At 36.8% G+C, this 19,901-nt stretch overlaps 1 protein-coding gene across 2 annotated transcripts in view; it reads left to right on the plus strand.

The window, feature by feature from the left end:
• The window catches only part of COG3 (component of oligomeric golgi complex 3), an 88,910-nt gene that overhangs the window by 19,770 nt on the left and 49,239 nt on the right, over positions 1-19,901 (plus strand). For both annotated transcript variants that reach the window (XR_002786411.2, XM_010592607.3), the window contains exons 6-13: positions 1,028-1,120; positions 2,139-2,264; positions 3,721-3,801; positions 8,034-8,077; positions 10,006-10,132; positions 11,150-11,241; positions 12,325-12,464; positions 14,137-14,297. Coding sequence is in view for 1 of the 2 variants with exons in the window: in XM_010592607.3 (XP_010590909.1) it covers positions 1,028-1,120; positions 2,139-2,264; positions 3,721-3,801; positions 8,034-8,077; positions 10,006-10,132; positions 11,150-11,241; positions 12,325-12,464; positions 14,137-14,297 (864 nt within the window). In the remaining variant the exon portion in view is untranslated. The remainder of the gene's footprint in view (positions 1-1,027; positions 1,121-2,138; positions 2,265-3,720; positions 3,802-8,033; positions 8,078-10,005; positions 10,133-11,149; positions 11,242-12,324; positions 12,465-14,136; positions 14,298-19,901) is intronic.

Here is a 19,901-nt window from a genome sequence, read left to right on the forward strand (position 1 = left end):
ATGGTTTGCTTGCTTAAAGATACTCCTGTTTGTAGCCAATTTAGTGCCAGCTCAGATGTTTCCAGATAGGATTTAGCTAGTATTCTAAAATTGCATTATTGTTATTAAAAGCTCTTGTTGGTTATTTCTTATAGAAACTTATTCTTAAGATTATAAGAAGAAATATTCAATTTTAAATCATGCCGTGGCTGTGTTGTTACTATAATAATAATCAAAACATTTTTAAAAAGAACTGATCTCCTGTTTAGTTACAAGAAAAGTATAGTCCTCGTAAGGCATACTTGTATCCCAAAGTAGTGGTCCCAATAAAGATTGCTGTGTAAATTATATTTCTGGCTCATAAAGTAATCATACTTATGACTTAACCACTACGCCACCGGGGTTTCCAATAATAATAAAGCTTATTAAATTTAATAATTATTAAAATTTAATAATTATCAATCTAATAATAAATTATTAAATTTATTGCAATTATTATACTTTACTACAGAGATACAGGTAAAACTAGGAACTAATTAAGAAAGGCATGCAATGGGAAATAGTTCATTGCTTTGTCACCAAGCTATTTTTGTATTAAGATAAAAGCTAATTGGCTGGTAATATTTTACTTTAATAGTGTGACTGCCAAACATTTGTTAATTCTTTAATCTTGAAAAAAATTGCTGATGTTTGAAAGTGGAAAAATCATTTTTATTGTAAAATATTAGAAAATGGGATATCTGGGTATTTGGTGTATTATTTTAATAACATTGTACAACGAACTACTATAAAATCTCTGCTAATCCACCAAGAGCCCTGTTAAGGCTCATTAGGAATAAACTAATGAATCAGTATTTTTTTCTGTTTGTCCTTTATTTATTGTTATACATGGATTGCATTTGAGCATATTTTGGTGACTCTTAAAATGTAAAGATGTAGCTGTGTTATATCTTAAAGGGAAATAGACTAATTCTAATATATAATTTTAAACGTCTGCCTATGTCTTCTTTTGTAAATTAAGATTGTTTTCAATTTGTTTCCCTTAAAGAAATTGAATTCCCCTACATTGTCTGTGAATAGTGAAGGATTTATACCTATGCTGGCCAAATTAGATGATTGTATAACGTACATCTCATCTCATGTAAGTCTTATTATTTCTGCATATTTTAAAGAAAGCTTAACTTTCCTGGGTATCGCTTCCCCTGCTATAAAGTAATTATTTCTTCTAAGTGGAAAAACTGTAGTAAATTCTTAGTGGATATCAGCACTTTCGGCTCCTTATGCAGCTGTTGGAGTAAGAGGTCCTGGCTACCTCAACTTCATCCCACCTAAAAGTCTGAACCATTTTTAGATTGTTGTTCCCTTGACATGATAGATATCTTTTTGGAAACAAAGTGTTATGTGGGAGGAGTGGGGAGTGGGGGAGGGTGGTGGGAATACAGGAACGAGCCCCTTCATTTAATTAACCAAGGATTTACAGTGGTATTTACTTCACCTAACTCATATTCTTTTCCTAGTTGGGCCTTATGTATTAGCCCTGAAATCCTTAGGGTATTAAATATATATAGGTGTTTACTAATAACTGCAAATATTTATTGAACCCCTGTTATGTGCCCCTCAACGAGATGGATTGACACGGTGGCTGCAACAATGGGATATCAAGCATAACAACGATCATGAGGGTGGTGCAGGACCGGGCAGCATTTCATTCTGTTGTACATAGGGTCACAATGAGTTGGAACCGACTCAGCAGCACCTAACAACAACATTATGTGCCAGGCACGGGGCATTTGGCTTTGAGCAAGGAATTCACAGTATTTGTCTTTGTGGATCTTATGATCTGTATAAGACTTTCTTAGGTGTAGGAAACCATATACAAAAAAACCCGAAAAAGAAAACAACCCCTTTGCTGTTGACTCGATTCTCACTCATAGCGACCTTGTAGGACAGAGTAGAACTGCCACATAGGGTTTCCAAGGAGTGGCTGGTGGATTTGCACTGCTGACCTTTTGTTGACCAGTGCAGCTATTAACCACTATACCACCAGGGCTCCATATATAAAAAAAATAACTTTACACAAAGGGTATCTTGGTTTTCATTGAAAGTTTGTTTTGCCAGTGTTTGTTTCCTCTATGTAAATCATTCTCTCTCCTTTTCAGCCTAATTTTAAAGATTATCCTGTATATTTACTGAAGTTTAAGCAGTGTCTTTCTAAAGCTTTGCACCTCATGAAGTCATACATTGTGAACATACTACAGAACCTCACAAATCAGTTATTAAAAAGGGTGAGTTGACTGGTTTCAGTCACAGGCTTTAAAAAAATTTTTTTGATTCATTTACCTTCCATAATTTTAGTCTGAGATTAGTACTTTCATAACTTTAAAAAATTTTACCTTTTGCCAAATAAAAATACATATTATACTTTTATTTGTAATAGGGAAAAGTAGCCACATGTCCATTACAGTCTTATTTTCAAAGAATATTAAAAAATGTTAAGTATCCAGTACTGTATAATAGTAAAATAAGATACAGTCTATTTGTAACTTAAAACAATTTCTTTCCTGTCTTTTTCTTGAAATTACTGGGAGGAAATAAACCAAAATTATAAAAGTGGTTCTGTCTGAGTGATGGGATTATGTATGATGAATAATTAAAATTTTCTTCTTGACATTTTTGTGTATTTTTTCATGATTTTCTACATTAACAAATTAAATGTATTTTTCTATAGCACCTATTCAGTGGCTGGCAGTGAACTAGGAACTGTACAGTAGCAAAAAGGAGCTAGCAACGTCCTTGCCTTTGTAGAGCTTACATTGAGAAGAAATAACCACTAGAGGAAAAGCCCAATCAATTATTTACAGGTTATAGTAGATGCTAGGTAGGAAATCAACAGGGTATTAGGTTAGAAGACAAGAAGGGCTAACTAGGGTAGTCTTGGAGCACATTTTTCCCCTAAGAAAATAAAACCAAAAAGATTATTTTTTTGATTTTACTTCCTAAAGACTATGGGGCGGCATCTTTTAAACAAACATTTTTTTTTTATTGTGTAAAGTATATACAACATAAAATTTGTCATTTTAAGTGTACGATTCAGTGGCATTAGTTATATTCACGGTATTGGCAATCATTACCACCATCTATTTCCAAAATTTTTTCATCACTGAAATGGGTAGCATCTTGAGATGTTTCAGTTGAAAGCCACTGATTTTTGGTTTGGTTTTGCAAACTAAAAACATTTTACTCTTTACATTGCTCTTTGTTAATGTAACAGCCAGACTGTGTGGTTTTTCTGTTTCGCAAAATTTTCAGTAAGTTTAGGAAACTAGTATCTAGTGCTTACTGTTTGCTAGGTGGTTTGCTCTCGACCTGCACAAAGCCTCTCTGAGGCATGTGTTACCATCGTTTAAGGAATGCGCTGAATCCCAGCAAAGTTAAATGATTTGGCCAACATCACAAACTTCGTAGGTGACAAAGTATGAATCTGAATTTAGGTCTATTTATCTACAAAATTCATGTTACATAAGGTAAAATTGAACCCTATAAAGAAGAGAGATGACAGTTCTATATAATTAAATTATTTCTTTAAAGCAGTAGTAATATTTAATCTCTTTTTGACATTTTTCTCTTGAGCTTTTAGTTGGTATATAGACCAACTGGTAGCCTTACAAAACGGTAGTATCATATTTTCTAAATAATTATTTGATTGCTAATTATCTTCACCTTTTTCTACCCTTTGTTTAGGATCCTTCATCTGTACCTAATGCAGACAATGCTTTCACGCTATTTTATGTGAAGTTTCGCGCCGCTGCCCCCAAAGTCAGAGTAAGTCTGTTGATATAAGCAGGGTGTTGCTATGAAATTTACTTAGCCAGCTTTCTGAAGTTCTGTTGAATGTCATGCCCTGTGCTAATCCACGGACATGAACATGAATAGAAAGCAGTCAGTGTCCTTCCACTTTACAGCAGCGTATCTTAGAGGCATGGGCAGCGTGCTTTAAGACCGCAGAGCAGGAAACATCTAGCTTCCACAGATGCTCAGGGAGGATTTCGAGATGAAGGTGATAAATGTGAGTTTAAAAAGAGTTCACTAGGTAGACTTGAAGGGAGTGATAAGGGTACTTCATACAGAGAGAACAGCGTGTGAAAGAGGGGTGTAGAGACATTAAAAGGTCTGCCTTTTGGGAGAACTTATATGTCGTTTGTTATAACTGGAACACAGTACGTTAGCGGGGTGTGATGGGAAGGAAGACAGGAAAGATGCAAAGACCATCTTACAGGGGTTGTTACAGATCACACTAACTCTGGAAAAGTGGCTAACCAGTGAAATTTGAAACAGGAGAGTGATATAGCCAGATTTGCCATTTCAGAAGATAAGTTACAGTGTAAAGACTGCATTATGGTGAAGAGAAATTTGAGATAGGGAGACCTCTTTAACAAGAGGATTTTGCATTGATCTAAGTGAGAAATAGGGAATGAATTAAGGCCCTGGTGGTATAGCCCGTGAGGCTGGGAGCATGTGCCTTATTTCTACACCACAGTGTCTGGTACATAGAGGAATGCAAAAAGCATTTGTCTTGATTAAATGATTGGAAATAGGGGCACGACTGATGTATTTCCAAGATACGGTTGACTGGAGCTGGTATGTGTCTTTTTTTCCTACGCATAGTGAAGTTACTAAGAAGAATTGTCTACTTTTGCTGACTCTGACCTCACTTCCTTCTTTGTTTCCTTCTTGAGAGTCAGTTGTAATGAGTTGTATTTTTGTTTTTTGTGTTTGAAATGGAGGAAATTTGGTCTTGTTTATAGCAAGTAGAGGAAAAAAGTGGATAATTGGTGGTGTGATACACACGTTGTGTCTGGTTGATTGCTTGTACTTATTAGCCACATAACCACTGATTAAAAAATGATGAGAAAAGAAATGGTATAGTTAACAGGGCTCAGTGTGGTGGGTGAATACTAAATGAGTATATAATTATCAGTGGCTTTCCTATATACCATGGAAACCCTGGTGGCATAGTGGTTAAGTGCTACAGCTGTTAACCAAGAGGTTGGCAGTTTGAATCCGCCAGGCGCTCCTTGGAAACTCTACAGGGCAGTTCTACTCTGTCCTATAGGGTCGCTATGAGTCGGAATCGACTCGACGGCAGTGGGTTTGGTTTTTGGTTTTCCTATATACCATTAGTCATTAATTAGTATATGTGATGGGTTCCCATTTATATCAGTAAAGAAAGCAAAAATACTTAAGTACAAATAACCTTAACGGAAATAGATGGATGAAGAAAATGTCAAAACTAATCAGAAAGTTATAAAAAGATTGAATAATGGTAAGCCTGTCTGTTTCTGGTTGGAAAGATTAAACATTTTAAAAATATCAGTTCCTCCCATTGGAATTTATTGGTGACAGTGTAATCCTAGCAAAAATTCCAGTGAGATCTCTTTTGGATGATCCTAAATAATCCTAAAATTCATCTGATAGAGTAAATAGGCAAAGACTAAATAAGAAAACCTTGAAAAATACAGTGATACTGATCAAAGAATTCACTGACAGATTATTGGAGCAGAAAATTCTAGAACTTAGTATATAAGGAAATATCCCAAATCAAAGAGAAAGGGCTGGAGTTTTCTACATATTTATTGTATGGGGAAGATTTGCTAAGTAGTTGAAAGAAAGTTAAACGCTTTACTTCATAACATTACCAAAATATATTTTAAGTCATCTAAAGAGTTAAATGCAAAAATGATAAAGCAGACTGTTAAAAATTAGAAGAAACTATTGAAAAAAATTAGAGAAAAAAATTTAAGGATATAAAAATGAAATTTTCTGAATTTTAAACAGCCAAAGATAGAAACTATACAGGATATTTACAAGTCAAAAGGTTAATAGTTTTGATATATTGAGTGCTTTACAAATCAGTAAGAAAGATGATTACTTAATACAAAAAGGACCAGATTACTCAGAGAAAATGCACACAGTTAATAAATATGAAAGCAAGTTGAAAATATATACTACTTACGGTTAGGTGTCAGAAATTGGCAAATGGAATATAATAGTGCTTTTGAGGATTTGGTAAGACAGGCAACACTGCTGATTGGGGTGTAAATTGATTCTTTTCAGAAAAACTTTTTAGGAGAATGGATCAAAAGCCCCTCTCACATTCCCAGTCTCTGTCTCTGTGTGTGTGTGCGTGTATGTATATATATATATACATATATGTATATATATATATATATATACACATATATATATATATATATATATATATATATATGTATGTATCTTTAGACCCAGTGTGTAGGGGATCCCCAAGACCACCCCCAGGTTTGATGAATTGCTAGGATGACTTATAAGAAGACTTGGCATATAGTAACACTCATGGTGCTGATTTATTACAGCGAAGGGGACAAAGCAGAGTCAGCAAGAGGGAAAGAGCACGTAGGACAATGTCTGGAGGAAACCAGGCACAAGGTTCCAAAGTTTTCTCCCAGTGTGGTCACACAGGACACACTTAATTCCTTTAGCAATGAATTGTGGCACCATATGTGAAATGTTGTCTGCCAGGGAAGCTTATTAGACACTCAGTGCCCAGGGTTTTCATTAATTACCAAGGCTCCATGTGCCTTGCACTTGCCGAAACTCCAGACTTCAGGCAGAAAGCAAGTGGTCAGCATAAACCATATTGTTTGCATAGACATTTTAGGCACAGTGAGCCATTCTTACCAGCAAATGGTGGGGACCCTTCTGAAATCCAAGTTCCCAGGTGCCAGCCTGGTAAGCAAGCCTTTCAAAGGATAACAGTTTCAGGTTTCCTGTCATAACTCTTTTTTTGCACACCCAGGAGTTCAGTGTAATGTCACCTGTCTTAGCTATCTTGTAGTATTGTAACAGAAAGTACTACAAGCGAGTGGCTTTAAAAAACAGGAATTTACTGTCTTATAGTTTTGGAGGCTACGACACCAAATTTTCTGTGGGCTCTAGAGGAAGATCCTTGTCTCTTTCTGCTTCTGTAGCCCCAGGAGTTTCTTGACATTCCTTGGCTGCTTGTACACATACATGGTGTTTGTCTTCGCCACCCTGTGTGTCTGTGTCTGTTTTGTTCTATATTTTATAAGACACCACTCAGAAGGGATTAGGTTTTGGACTTAGCCTACTCTGGTGTGACCTCATTAATATGGTAAATAAAAATCCTGTTTCCAAACAGGATCATATTTACAGGTTATGGGCATTAGGACTTGAACATAACTTTTGGGGGGACATGATTCAATCTGTAACAACACCTATTAATAAGAAATTATCTCAGATAATTATCTGAGATAGCAGCAAATACGGTTTGAGTGCTTACTAGGTGCCAGGCACTGTGCTTCACACATTACATACATGATATCGTTGAATCTTTACAGTGGTTCAGGGAGGATTTTATTATACCAGTTTTACATTGCAGGAAGTGAAATCTCAGAGAAGTAAACCAACTTACCTGGGTTCCAACAGCTACCTAAGGCGTGATGGAACTGTATTTGAACCTGGCAGTTTCAGTCCAGAGCCAGAGCTCTCAACCAACCACTGGGCTGTTATTCTTAGGAACAGCCTACGTGTCTTAACAGAAGAATGGCTGAGTTACGGTGCTTCTACCCAGTGGATATTATGTAGCTATTTAAAGTGATATTTTAAATAGTACTTACAATGACGATTCATTGAGTGTCTACTAGGTGCCAGGCGCTGTGCTAAAGCTTTCTATACATTTTCATATAAAATTTCATCTAATACTGAAAATTGTTTAATGATAGGAAAATGTTTATGAAATATTGTTAACCAAGAAAAGCAGATTATAAAGCTGAATATATAGTATAATTCCATTAAAAAAAATGTAGTAAAAGCTGAAAGAAAATATATTGGGCATATTAACTTGGGTTATTTTTTGGCATTTTAGGTGATATTTATGATCATTTTACTTTTATATACTTAAGTTGAGTGTATGATACTATTGTAATCAGAAAAGATTGTAATTAAAATTTTTAAGTGAAACACGTAATTTTTATTTATTTTTCTTTATTCTGCAGACACTTATTGAACAAATAGAACAACGATCTGAAAAAATACCTGAGTGAGTATGCAGAAGTCCATCAATTTTCACCTTCCTCTTGAAGTTCTTTGTCCAAATCTAGTTTTGTCCCTGATATTTTCTGAGCAGTTCCCTTGCATACTATGCAGGCCTTTTCTTGTAGCACACATTTATTTATTTTTGTGCTATTTTTTTTTTTTTAATTTTTATTGTGTTTTAAGTGAAAGTTTACAAATCAAGTCAGTCTCTCATACAAAAATTTATATACACTTTGCTGTATGCTCCTCGTTGCTCTCTCCCTAATGAGACAGCACACTCTTTCTCTCCATCCTCTATGTCCATGTCCATTCAGCCAGTTTCTGTCCCTCTCTGTCTTCTCATCTCCCCTCCAGACAGGAGCTGCCCACATAGTCTCATGTGTCTACTTGATCCAAGAAGCTCCCTCCTCACCAGTATCATTTTCTGTCCTACAGTCCAGTCCAGTCCAGTCCCTGTCTGAAGAGTTGGCTTTGGGAATGGTTCCTGTCTGGGGCGAACAGAAGGTCTGGGGACCATGACCTCTGGGGTCCTTCTAGTCTCAGTTAGACTATTAAGTCAGTTCTTTTTACTAGAATTTGGGCTCTGCATCCCACTGCTGTCCTGCTCCCTCATGAGTTCTCCGTTGTGTTCCCTGTCAGGGCAGTTATCGGTTGTAGCCAGGCACCATCTAGTTCTTCTGGTCTTGGGCTGATGTAGTCTCTGGTTTTTGTGACCCTTTCTGTCTCTTGGGCTCATAATTACCTTGTGTCTTTGGTGTTCTTCATTCTCCTTTGCTCCAGGTAGGTTGAAACCAATTGATGCATCTTAGATGGCCGCTTGTTAGCATTTAAGACCCTAGACACCACTGTCCAAAGTGGGATGCAGAATGTTTTCTTAATAGATTTTATTATGCCAGTTGACCTAGATGTCCCCTGAAACCATTGTCTCCAAACCCCCGCCCTGCTACTCTGGCCTTCGAAGCATTTGGTTTATTCAGGAAACATCTTTGCTTTTGGTTTAGTCGGTTGTACAGACCTCTCCTGTATTTGTGTTGTCCGTCCCTTCACCTAAAATAGTTCTTGTCTACTATCTAATTAGTAAATACCCCTCTCTCTCCGACCCTCTCTACTCTTGTAACCATCAAAGAATATTTTCTTCTCTGTTTAAACTATTTTTCCAGTTATTATAATAGTGGTCTTGTACAATATTTGTCCTTTTGCAACTGACTAATTTCACTCAGCATAATGCCTTCCAGGTTCCTCCATGATATGAAATGTTTCATGGATTCATCATTGTTCTTTATCAATGCGTAGTATTCCATTGTGTGAATATACTGTAATTTATTTATCCATTCATCCATCGATGGGCACCTTGGTTGCTTCCATCTTTTTGCTATTGTAAACAGTGCTGCAGTGAACATGGATGTGCATATACCTGTTCATGTAAAGGCTCTTATTTCCCTAGGATATATTCCTAGGAGTGGGATTGCTGGATCGTGTGGTAGTTCTATTTCTAGCTTTTTAAAAAAGCACCAAATTGATTTCCAAAGTGGCTGTGCCATTTTACGTTCCCACCAGCAGTGTGTAAGTGTTCCAGTCTCTCTACAACCTCTCCATTTATTATTTTGTAGCACACATTTATTTTGAGGAGCAAAGTCATAGACCTGACTTAGTGAGTTTGCATGGTGACTTTTTCACAGAGCAGGATTTCTTTCTCTTTTGGGTTAATGTAAAGTCCCTGCTCTTAGAAGATGAATCCTTCTGTAAAAGATAAAGATTCATTATGGTTTTTTCTTTCTATGTTTAAATATTTCTAGTATTTAATATGGGCAAATGAGAGGTGATCATATAACTTTAGAGATTTGGCAACCTATTCTGGGATTTTAGGATCAGATTTTATTTGTATCTCTGAAATCAGAAGTTTATACTCCAATCTCATTTGCTTCCCATCAGATACCAACAACTCCTAAATGATATCCACCAGTGTTACCTTGATCAGCGGGAACTCCTTTTGGGCCCTAGTATTACTTGTACTGTAACAGAGCTAACCAGCCAGAATAACAGAGATCATTGTGCCTTGGTAAGTTTCTGCTTGTTTTGGTTTAATGTTAAACCTTCTTTTGAGCAGTTTTGATACCCTAGAAGTTATACCTGGGTAAATAAGTTTCGAATCCTGTTTTAGCTTCCTAGGGCTGTTACAAGAAATTACTAAAAATTGGGTGGCTTAAAACAACAGAAACTTACTGTCTCACAGTTTTAGAGGCTAGAAGTCCAAACTCAGGGTGTTGGCAGGGCCATGCTCTCTCTGAAGGCTCTAGTGGGAGATCTGGCCTGGCCTCTTCCAGCTTCTGGTATCCATGGCTTGTGGCAGCATCACCTCAGTCTGTGTCTTGGTCATCACGTGGGGGGAGTTCTTCCCTATGTGTTTATTCTCATCTTATAAGGACACCCTAGTGACCTCAGCTTAACTAATTACATCTGCAACAACCCTATTTCCAAATGAGGTCACATTCCTAGGTATGGGGATTAGAACTTCATCCTGTCTTTCTGAGGGACACAGTTTAACCCATAACACGTCCCATATCAATAAACTTAAAGAATTTTTCTTTCAGTTATGACAAATCTAGTTTCCTTACTCAACTTGGCAAAGTACCCTCATCCTGACAAATTTTTTGAGCTATGAAGATTCACAAATCGGTATTGTTCATTGAAAGACAAGTTTTCAGAGTTTGGATGTTTATATTGACAGCTTAATTTTAGCTTAGGTTTTGTTGCAAAAGTGCTGTTTCATTTTGTGTGATTTTACTTCACAGAAAAATGCATAAAGCCTCTTTTTTTAAATACTCCCTTTTCAACTAGAAAAGTAATTTATGTTTTCATTGTCAAAAGCTTAGAAAATAATGTATAAAGAAGAAAATAGAAATCACCTGTATACCCTTTATGCCGTAAAGCATTGAAAATCAGCTATTACTTGTTCTTCAGTATGTTGTTTTAAGAATACCTATGCTTAATCTCTTTGCAAATACAGTGTAGGCTTTCTTTCATGAACACTGGACATTCTGTGTCTTTGACAGTCCGTGGTGTTTGTTTACTGCAGGTTCGCAGTGGCTGTGCCTTTATGGTCCATGTTTGCCAGGATGAACACCAACTTTACAATGAATTTTTCACAAAACCAACATCAAAACTAGAGTAGGTGGTACATGGACTCTAACTCTTTGTTATTAAGGTTTGATTTGTTAATAACCATAATGGATTATTATAGGAGTCTTATCAACTGCAGTGTTTTAACTTCTTTGTGTGTGTGTGTGTGTGTGTGTGTATACAAAATATTGTTGGATAGGACAGTGGTTATTTTCTTAAATGTATAATTTAAAGGCCCAGTATGCCTTCATATTGCTTGTAATATGATCATGGACACTGTGTGATGTGATGGTAAGAACCCAGTACAGGGAACTGAGTCTTGGGAATCTAGATCCCCTTATCTCCACTAAGGACAATAATTCCTTCCAGTTAACAAAGTCTATGATTCTGACTAATGAAAGGCACTTCAAAATATAGACACAGTTTAACATCCTTTTCTTTTTTCTCTCAAAGTGTCTTTCAGATCCACTGGCACCCCTTTTGAGTTCTTCATATTGGCTGTTTTACTGACTTCTCTAATAGGGAAGAAATCAGTGTATTTAATGGTTTATTGGGATGGTCACTTTCAGTGAAATGCTTTATATAGAAGAGTGCCATTGACAATATGAAGAATGTAGACAACTTAATCTTTTCCTTTTAAATGTTTAAAATTTCTCAAAATACTTGGGGTATCTTTCAAGTACTTTGAGTTTTGGCTGTCTAAAGCTATAAGTATTTATGAATTTTGAACCTGTCTTTTCTAGGGAAAGTGATCTCACCTGATTAACACTGAAATAGAATATAAGAGAATAGTTAAATCTACTGAGTATTTTTATTGCTTCAGAAAGAAAATATACAAAGTTATTGCCGAAATAAATTAAAATTATTAAAGGTGACTTATCTTTTGGTTGGGGGCAGCTGATTAGAATTGACTGCTAAGGATTGCTTATTGATGCTGAGCTTTAAAAGAAAAAACAGTTTGCAGAATTACTTTCAGCCTTTTAGTTTTCATTCAGTAATGTTCTCAGAAATTATTTTCCAAGAGATATTTATTATTTCTATTGGCTAGAAGAAATCGATAAGCTCACTTATACTATTAGAGAATCCTGAAAAGATTACTTTTCTTAATCATGTTTTTTTCTTTCATTTTAGTGAGCTTCTGGAGAAACTGTGTGTATCATTGTATGATGTCTTCAGGCCACTCATCATTCATGTTATTCACTTAGAGACTCTATCAGAACTTTGTGGGATCCTTAAAAATGAGGTGCTTGAGGATCATGTACAGAACAATGGTAAATGATAAACAGAAATGGTATCGTAAAGGTCTTTTTAATTATATCCATGGCCAAATGAACTAGAAAAAGATTAGATTCTCCCTCCTAAAAAATAATTCATATTTTTGAAGCCTGGGTTGAATGCCCTGCCCCTTTTTAAATCAAGGTGCACTTTATTCTGTGACTGAAGGCACAAATTAAGTGGGAAGAGGCTTTTAAAATCTGGGCAAAATTAGTAATAAAATTATAGTCACTTCTCTTTCTGGCATTTGAATGTCCAAAGACCGTCTGTTTTGGGTTAGGCAAAAACCCTGGTGGCGAAGTGGTTAAGTACTATAGCTGCTAACCAAGAGGTCGGCAGTTCAAATCCACCAGGTGCTCCTTGGAAACCCTATGGGGCAGTTCTACTCTGTCCTATAGGATTGCTATGAGTTGGAATCGACTCGACGGCAGTGGGTTTGGTTTTGGTGGATTTATTACCAGAATAAGTAGCCCTGGTGGGGCAACAGTTAAGGGCTTGGCTGCTAACCGAAAGATTGGCTTTTCGAAGTCACCCAGCGGGTCTGTGGGAGAAAGACTTGGTGATCTGCTTCCCTAAAGATCAAAGCCAAGAAAACCCGATGGGGCAGTTCTGCCCTGTCACACAGGGTCACTATGAGTCAGAGTGGACTTGATGACACCCAACATTACCAGAATACATAAAGTAATTAACTATAATGTCTACTCTTGATTAAAAAGTAGGAATTATTTTGACATACATATACAGTAGCGGTTTATCTTTTTCTAAATTACAAAGAAAAAGAAAAGTAATTATCTGGAACAGCTCTGCTTTTTCCTTCTAATGATACTTTTAAGCAGTACTCTGTAGGTAATCATTTTACTGGTAGAAATGATTGTCTTTCCTTAGGTTACGCTATGGGCTTATTAACTTTTCCAAAGTTTCTTACTCCGCTGCATTCAGTTAGTTCTAAGATGTACATTTTCCCATATTTTAATAATTCTGAATTTAAGATAATTTTTTTTAATTAATGTGAATGGTTTTATGTGATTGTGTAGTATCTCCAATCCCCTAAATTTTGGAAAGCTCTTACTGCATTACTGATGTGTTTTAACATTGAAGGCATCTTAAAACCAACCAAAACCAAACCCAGTGCCGTTGAGTTGATTCTGACTCATAGCGACCCTATTAGAGATGAAGAAATACTGTATAAACTCAAATCCAATGTTATTTTTACTTATCTTTCTTTGTGAAAATATTAACACATCATTAACATCTGTGGGACTCAATTATTTGTAAAATAGGGATAATAACCCAGTTAATAACCTGCCTTAGCTGTCTCTCAGGGTTGGTTTGAAGCTAGCTACATGGGCTCATACAAATCACTTTTAAAAAGCACAAATCTCTCTTAAAATTCAGATTTTAATATTCATATTAATAATAAAAGTATTTTCTGAGGCCCAGCAAGGAGGTGAATGGGAAAAATTTTTTCTCAATTTTAAAATTGAGGAAATTGAAAGACATTTGCTAAATTACTTTTTCCAAGGCCGTTTGAGTCCTACTGAAATAGAACCAAAGTCTCTGCAGCAAAAGTGGTTCATGTTATTTCTGAACGATTCAGTAACGTTTTTACTTGTTTAATAGAAAGTAATTTTCTGAATCTAAAGGATGACTGTATTTTATTGTTATCAGCTGAACAGCTGGGGGCATTTGCAGCTGGTGTGAAGCAGATGTTGGAAGATGTACAAGAGCGGCTCGTCTACCGAACTCACATCTATATTCATACTGACATCACTGGCTACAAGCCAGCTCCTGGCGATCTGGCGTATCCTGACAAGCTAGTCATGATGGAGGCAAGCAAGCTTCCCTACTCAGTCCCCGCTTCCCCATGTCTTTTTACTGGTTTAATTATCACTCACAAAGTAGAGGAAACCCTTGTGGTGTAGTGGCTAAGAGCTACAGCTGCCAACCAAAAGGTCGGCAGCTTGAATCCACCAGAGGCTCCTTGGAAACCGTATGGGGTTTGAATGTAGAGTGTAGAATCAAGATAAACTTGCCATAAAATCATAGGAAATAAAATTCAGAAAATCTCAACCTATTTCACAGAATAAATTGAACAGCAATACTTTGTTAGGTTGTTTTTCTTTCAAGTTTTATAAACATTTTATCAGTTGTCCTCTCTTTTTCAGGAACTGTGCCTTCTGAATTTTAAATTGAATTAGTCCTCCCTTTGATTTCGCACTGTTTTTTTTCATAATTGGCACAGAGAAGGGTTCATGACGTGGGAGCCACCGTATTTGACTGTGATGTAGTGACTGTGCGTCGTGCTCTCTCATAAAAACCCTCCTCAAAATTATACAATATGGCTGTCTGACTTATGGTTTGGAGACCTGGCTTTATCTCACTGATCTTTTGATTACATCTGTATCTTTGTTTCTGAGTGCTGGCCAGACTTCAAATAATAGCTGTGATGTTAGTGCTAAACAGAATTTGAACCTAGAACTTTTTTAATGGAAAATTTAAAATATAAGCCAAGGTAGAGAGAATATAATATGATGAACTTTTGTGTACCATCACCCTAGCTTCATCAGTAATCAATGCATGACCACTCTTGCTTCATGTACAGCTTTCTTTGCTGCTTCCCCAGTAAATTATACATCAGTAAATACTGTAGTATGTAAATCTAAAAGCTAAGGGCTTTTATTTTTAACACAACCATAATGCAGTTGTCACACTTAAAAACATTAATTATAGTTCCTTAATATCATCAAATAGCCAGTTGAATCTAGAATTTTTTTCAGACTCAATTGTTAATATTTTGCCACATTTATTTATTTATGTGTATGTGTGCATGTATTTTGTTTGCTGAACCATTTGGAAGTATGTTGCAGACATCATGATATTTCACTCCTAAGTACTTCAGTTCTTATTCTAAGAATAAGGTCATTCTGCACATAACCACAATACCGTTTGTACATCTGAGAAAATTCACAGTTATTCAGTAATACTGTTTATATATGGATGGTGCAGACGGTTAAGTGCTTGGCTGCTAATTGAAAGGCTGGAAGTTTGAGTTCATTCAGAGGTGCCTTGGAAGGAAGACCTGGCGATGTACTTCTGAAAATCAGCCATTGAAAACCCTGTGGAGGACAGTTCCACTCTGACACACGTAGGGTTGCCATGAGTTGGGATCAACTTGACTACAGCTAGTTGTTTTTTTTCTTAAATATATAGTTCATATTTATATTTCCGCAGCTGTTCTCCCAGTGTCTTTTATGACTAGATCAAAAACAAAAACAAAAAAAGGATCCAGTCAAGATTCCTGTGTTGCATTTGGTTTTTAATGTCTCTTCAGTCTCTAAATCAGTCCAGACTCCTTCTCCCCCCTCATCCACCTTTTTTCCACATTCTGGATTTGTCTGATTATTTCCTTTGATTAGATTCAGGTTAAATCCTCCCACCCCCTCCCACCCCCCCAAGAATACTATATAGCTGATATTGTATGCTTTGTACTTTATCACATCAGAGGCACATAATGTCGGATTGTTCCAGTGTTGGTGACCGCCAGCTCTCCCCATCATAAAGGTACATTTCTCTTTTTGTGATTAGTAAGCAGATGATACTGTGAGACTAGCTGAGCTCTCCAACAACTTTTCATCCAATGGCTTTAGCATCTATTGATGATTTTTGCCTGAACTAGTTATTACATTAAAAAAACCCACTGCCGTCGAGTTGGAGGTTATAAATGGTGATCTTCCCATCGGTCATTTTTTCTACCTTTATTGGCTGGCATTCTGTTGTAAAGGCTTTCCTTTCTCCTTTACTTCCTTTCTCTTCACACTACCTTCTCCCCACCTCTGTGTCACTGTAGACTAATGGATTTTTTAAAAAAACATTCAGCATAATTTATTGCCATAATTATTCTTTTTGTTGCTCAAATTTGGCCAGTGGGCACCTCTTCAGGCTGACTCCTCTGTTCCTTAGACGTGTCCCCATTGTCTTTGAGTACTCTCTTGCCTTCTTGCACAAGATGTCCCAGGCCCTCATCTTAAACACTTGTTTTCCCAGACCTAGAATCAGCTATCTCAAGAAGACTTGCCCCCTTAAAAAAAAAAAAATTTTAGGGGAGTAAAAAAAACAAAAAACCAAACCCAGTGCCGTCGAGTCGATTCCGACTCATAGCCTACAGGACAGAGTAGAACTGCCCCCATAAAGTTTCCAAGGAACACCTGGCGGATTCAAACTGCCAGCCCTTTGGTTAGGAGCCGTAGCACTTAACCAGTACACCACCAGGGTTTCCCTTAGGGGAGTAGGAGGGTGTTAATTAGAAGTGAATATCTGAGTGTTAAGTGTGCTCATTGCTAGGGGTTTCATTATTTTTAAAGGCCTTTTAAAAGCCAGAGTTAGAATATACGGTGAAATCTGTGAGAGCCAGAACTCGAAGAGACTGCCTTGATTTTCCAGGTCTTGAAAATGTTCTGCTTTTGACAGGTTGTTATCAGAGAATAGCCTCGGTTCTTGTCTTCGGTGTAAGGAAGAATTCAAACACTGAGACAAAGAGTGCCGCGCAAGCAAGGGTTTCATTAGTTAGCAGAGGGTTAATAGCAAAAGTACACTTGACCAGAGAGCATCAAGCAGGCTGCTCAGAGGGAGAGTCTGAGAGCCCCGATAGTCGTTTTCTTAGGGTTTTATACCCTTTTTCTCTTCTCTTTCCCTGTTAACATTTAACAGTCAAGTCAGGGACCCCTGTAGATATTATTTCTTTGGCTTATGGTTTAATTACCAAGTTAGGGACCCCTATAGGGACCATTTCCTTGGCTTAACGTTTAACTACATAGGGACCATCTTATTGAGGAATGTCACTACCCCCCGTCTCTTCCTCCTCCCGAGTATAAGTTCTCCTCCTCCCCCTTATAGTCTTAACATTTTTCTGTTGCTCCTTTTAGTGGAAGATGTTTGAGTTTTCCTTCTCTGACAGGCTTCTGACTTACACAGCGTTCTGACTTTCGCAGATTTTACTATATGTGTGTTATATATATGTTGTTAGCTGTTGAGTATATATATATATGTATATATATATATAAAAAATGCGTGTATGTATGTGTGTGCGTATATATTGAATTCCATAGGGTTTTTCTTCATTTTCTCCCGTTCCATATTTTTATCTGTTCCCTGACATAAGAAACCTTGGTTCTCAACACCTTTCAGAATTGTAACACCAATACCAAACCAAGAGCAAACCTACCAGTTTCAAGATTTTTGTGCTTCTTTTTGCTCTTAGAATATATCCTGCGAAGACATACAGTTGGATTACTCTCAAACTTAAACCCTTGATTCTAAAAATAGATCTGCAGATTTCAAAGTAAGGGCTGGCTGTCTTTAGACTGGGGATTTTGCCCATGTGAGGTTGTTATTTGCATATAGAGTAAGACAGATCTGGATTCCAACCCTGCCTCTGTCATTTAGTAGCAGTTACTTGGCTTCTATGAGTCTGCTTAATCATTGTAAAACAGGCATAACAGTACTGACTGAAGGGTTATGAGAGCAGAGATAATGACCGGAAAGCCCCTAAGCTGGTAGGCATACGGTAGACAGTGGCCGTTGTCATTGTTTGACCTTTGCAGTATTTTAAAAGCGTGATGTTTGACTGTTTTTAAAACCACCAGTTGCTGTTGAGTTGGTTCTGACTCATGGCAGCCCCATTCATTTCATATGTTATGAGTAGAATATCCAACCCATTGGGATTTTTTTTTTTTTTCCTTTAAATAAGAAATTTGGGTTGTCAGTAAAGGTAAGTTTTTATGTGTCTGTTTTTCATCATTCTGTATTAAAATTTAATGTAAAGAGAGTTGTCCTTTAAAGTTTCTTGATTAAGACAAAAATTACTTGAGCTAGTTTGTTGGGAAAAAATACTTAAAATAAAAATGCACTTTTAAAAGTAGTAGGGTAAAAATTGTCAGTAGCCTGGTAATTTGTTTTGAAAAATTTCAAAATTTTGGTGCTGGTAAACTTGAAAATGCCCCCTGATATAATTTTGTTTCTATTAACACGTTTCTAATATATTTTTAAAAATGTAATCTAATTCTTGCCAGGAGTGTAAACTATTCTTGCTGATTATCATTGTTTACAGTAGGAGTAGTGATAGACTCACTCTCGGCCTATTAAACATAGGTACAAGTCCGTTTATTCCTAAGTGTGTCAGCGCACCATTTGTCACCAAGGGGCAGCCTCTATTGTTAGGGTGTGACTCAGATGTTACTCTTTTTCTGTTTAGACCGCTTCTACTGAATTTCACACAGCTTGATTTCCTTTTTTAAATAGGTTTTTAGAACAATCTTAGATTTACAGGGAAATTGAGAAGGTTGTACAGAGAGTTCCCATATATCGCACAGTGTTTCTTCTATTAACATCTTACATTAGTGTGGTGTATTTGCTGCAATTAGTGAGTCAGTATTGGTACATTATTATTACGTAAAGTTCGTAGTCTATTTTGATTTCCTTGGTTTGTACCTTGTATCTTTTCTGTTCCTGTGTGTAATCCATGATACCCTGTTATATTTAGTTTTCATGTCTCCTTAGACTCCTCTTGGCTGTGACAGTTTCTCAGACTTCGTGTTTGATGACTTTAACAGTTTTGAGGAAGCCTGGTTAAGTATTTTATAGGATGTCCCTCTGTTGGGATTTGATGTTTTCCTCATGATTAGGCTAGGGTTCTGGGTTCTGGGAAGGAAGAGCGCAGAGGTGAAGTGCCCCTTTCATCATCATATCAAGGGTACATAGTATCAGCATGGTTTGTCATGATTCACTTTGACCTTGATCTCACCTGACAAAGGTAGTGTTTGTCAGGTTTCTCCACTGTGAAGTTCTCCTTTTTTCCCCCATTTTCATACTCACTCTGGAAGGAAGTCACAATATGCAGCCCCCACTTAAGGAGTGGGATATACGGTCCCCCTCCTTGAGGGTGGAGTATCTACATAAATTATTTGGAATATTTCTGCAAGAGAGATTTATCTTTTCTCCCCAATTTATTTATTCAGTCATTTTTTTACGATAGTATGGACTTATGGATATCTATTATATAGTTTGGGTTATAATCCAATACTACTGTATTTGTTTTGTTGCCCAAATTGTTCTGGCTTTGGCCATTGGGGGCTCTTTCATTTGGCTTCTGTGTCCCTGTGACATACCCCACAATTGTAGATGTTTGTTTTGTTTTAAAGCACTTTCTTTTTCCTGGTACTACAGGATGTTCATCTTGTATATTTCCTGTCCCAGTCCTACAATCATCCATTTCCCCCAGGGAGCCCAGGTTCCTTTTATGGTAGAATGGTATTAGAAACCAAGATCTTGGTGCTAGGTGTGCTGCCAAGATGTACTTGCTTTGAAGCCTTCTCACCTGACAAAACAAGAAATGTAGGTGTGTATACTAACCCATACCTGTTGTTTCACATCCTTGC

The sequence above is a fragment of the Loxodonta africana genome, chromosome 17 (assembly GCF_030014295.1).
Source record: "Loxodonta africana isolate mLoxAfr1 chromosome 17, mLoxAfr1.hap2, whole genome shotgun sequence".
NCBI classification, from domain to species: Eukaryota; Metazoa; Chordata; class Mammalia; order Proboscidea; family Elephantidae; genus Loxodonta; species Loxodonta africana.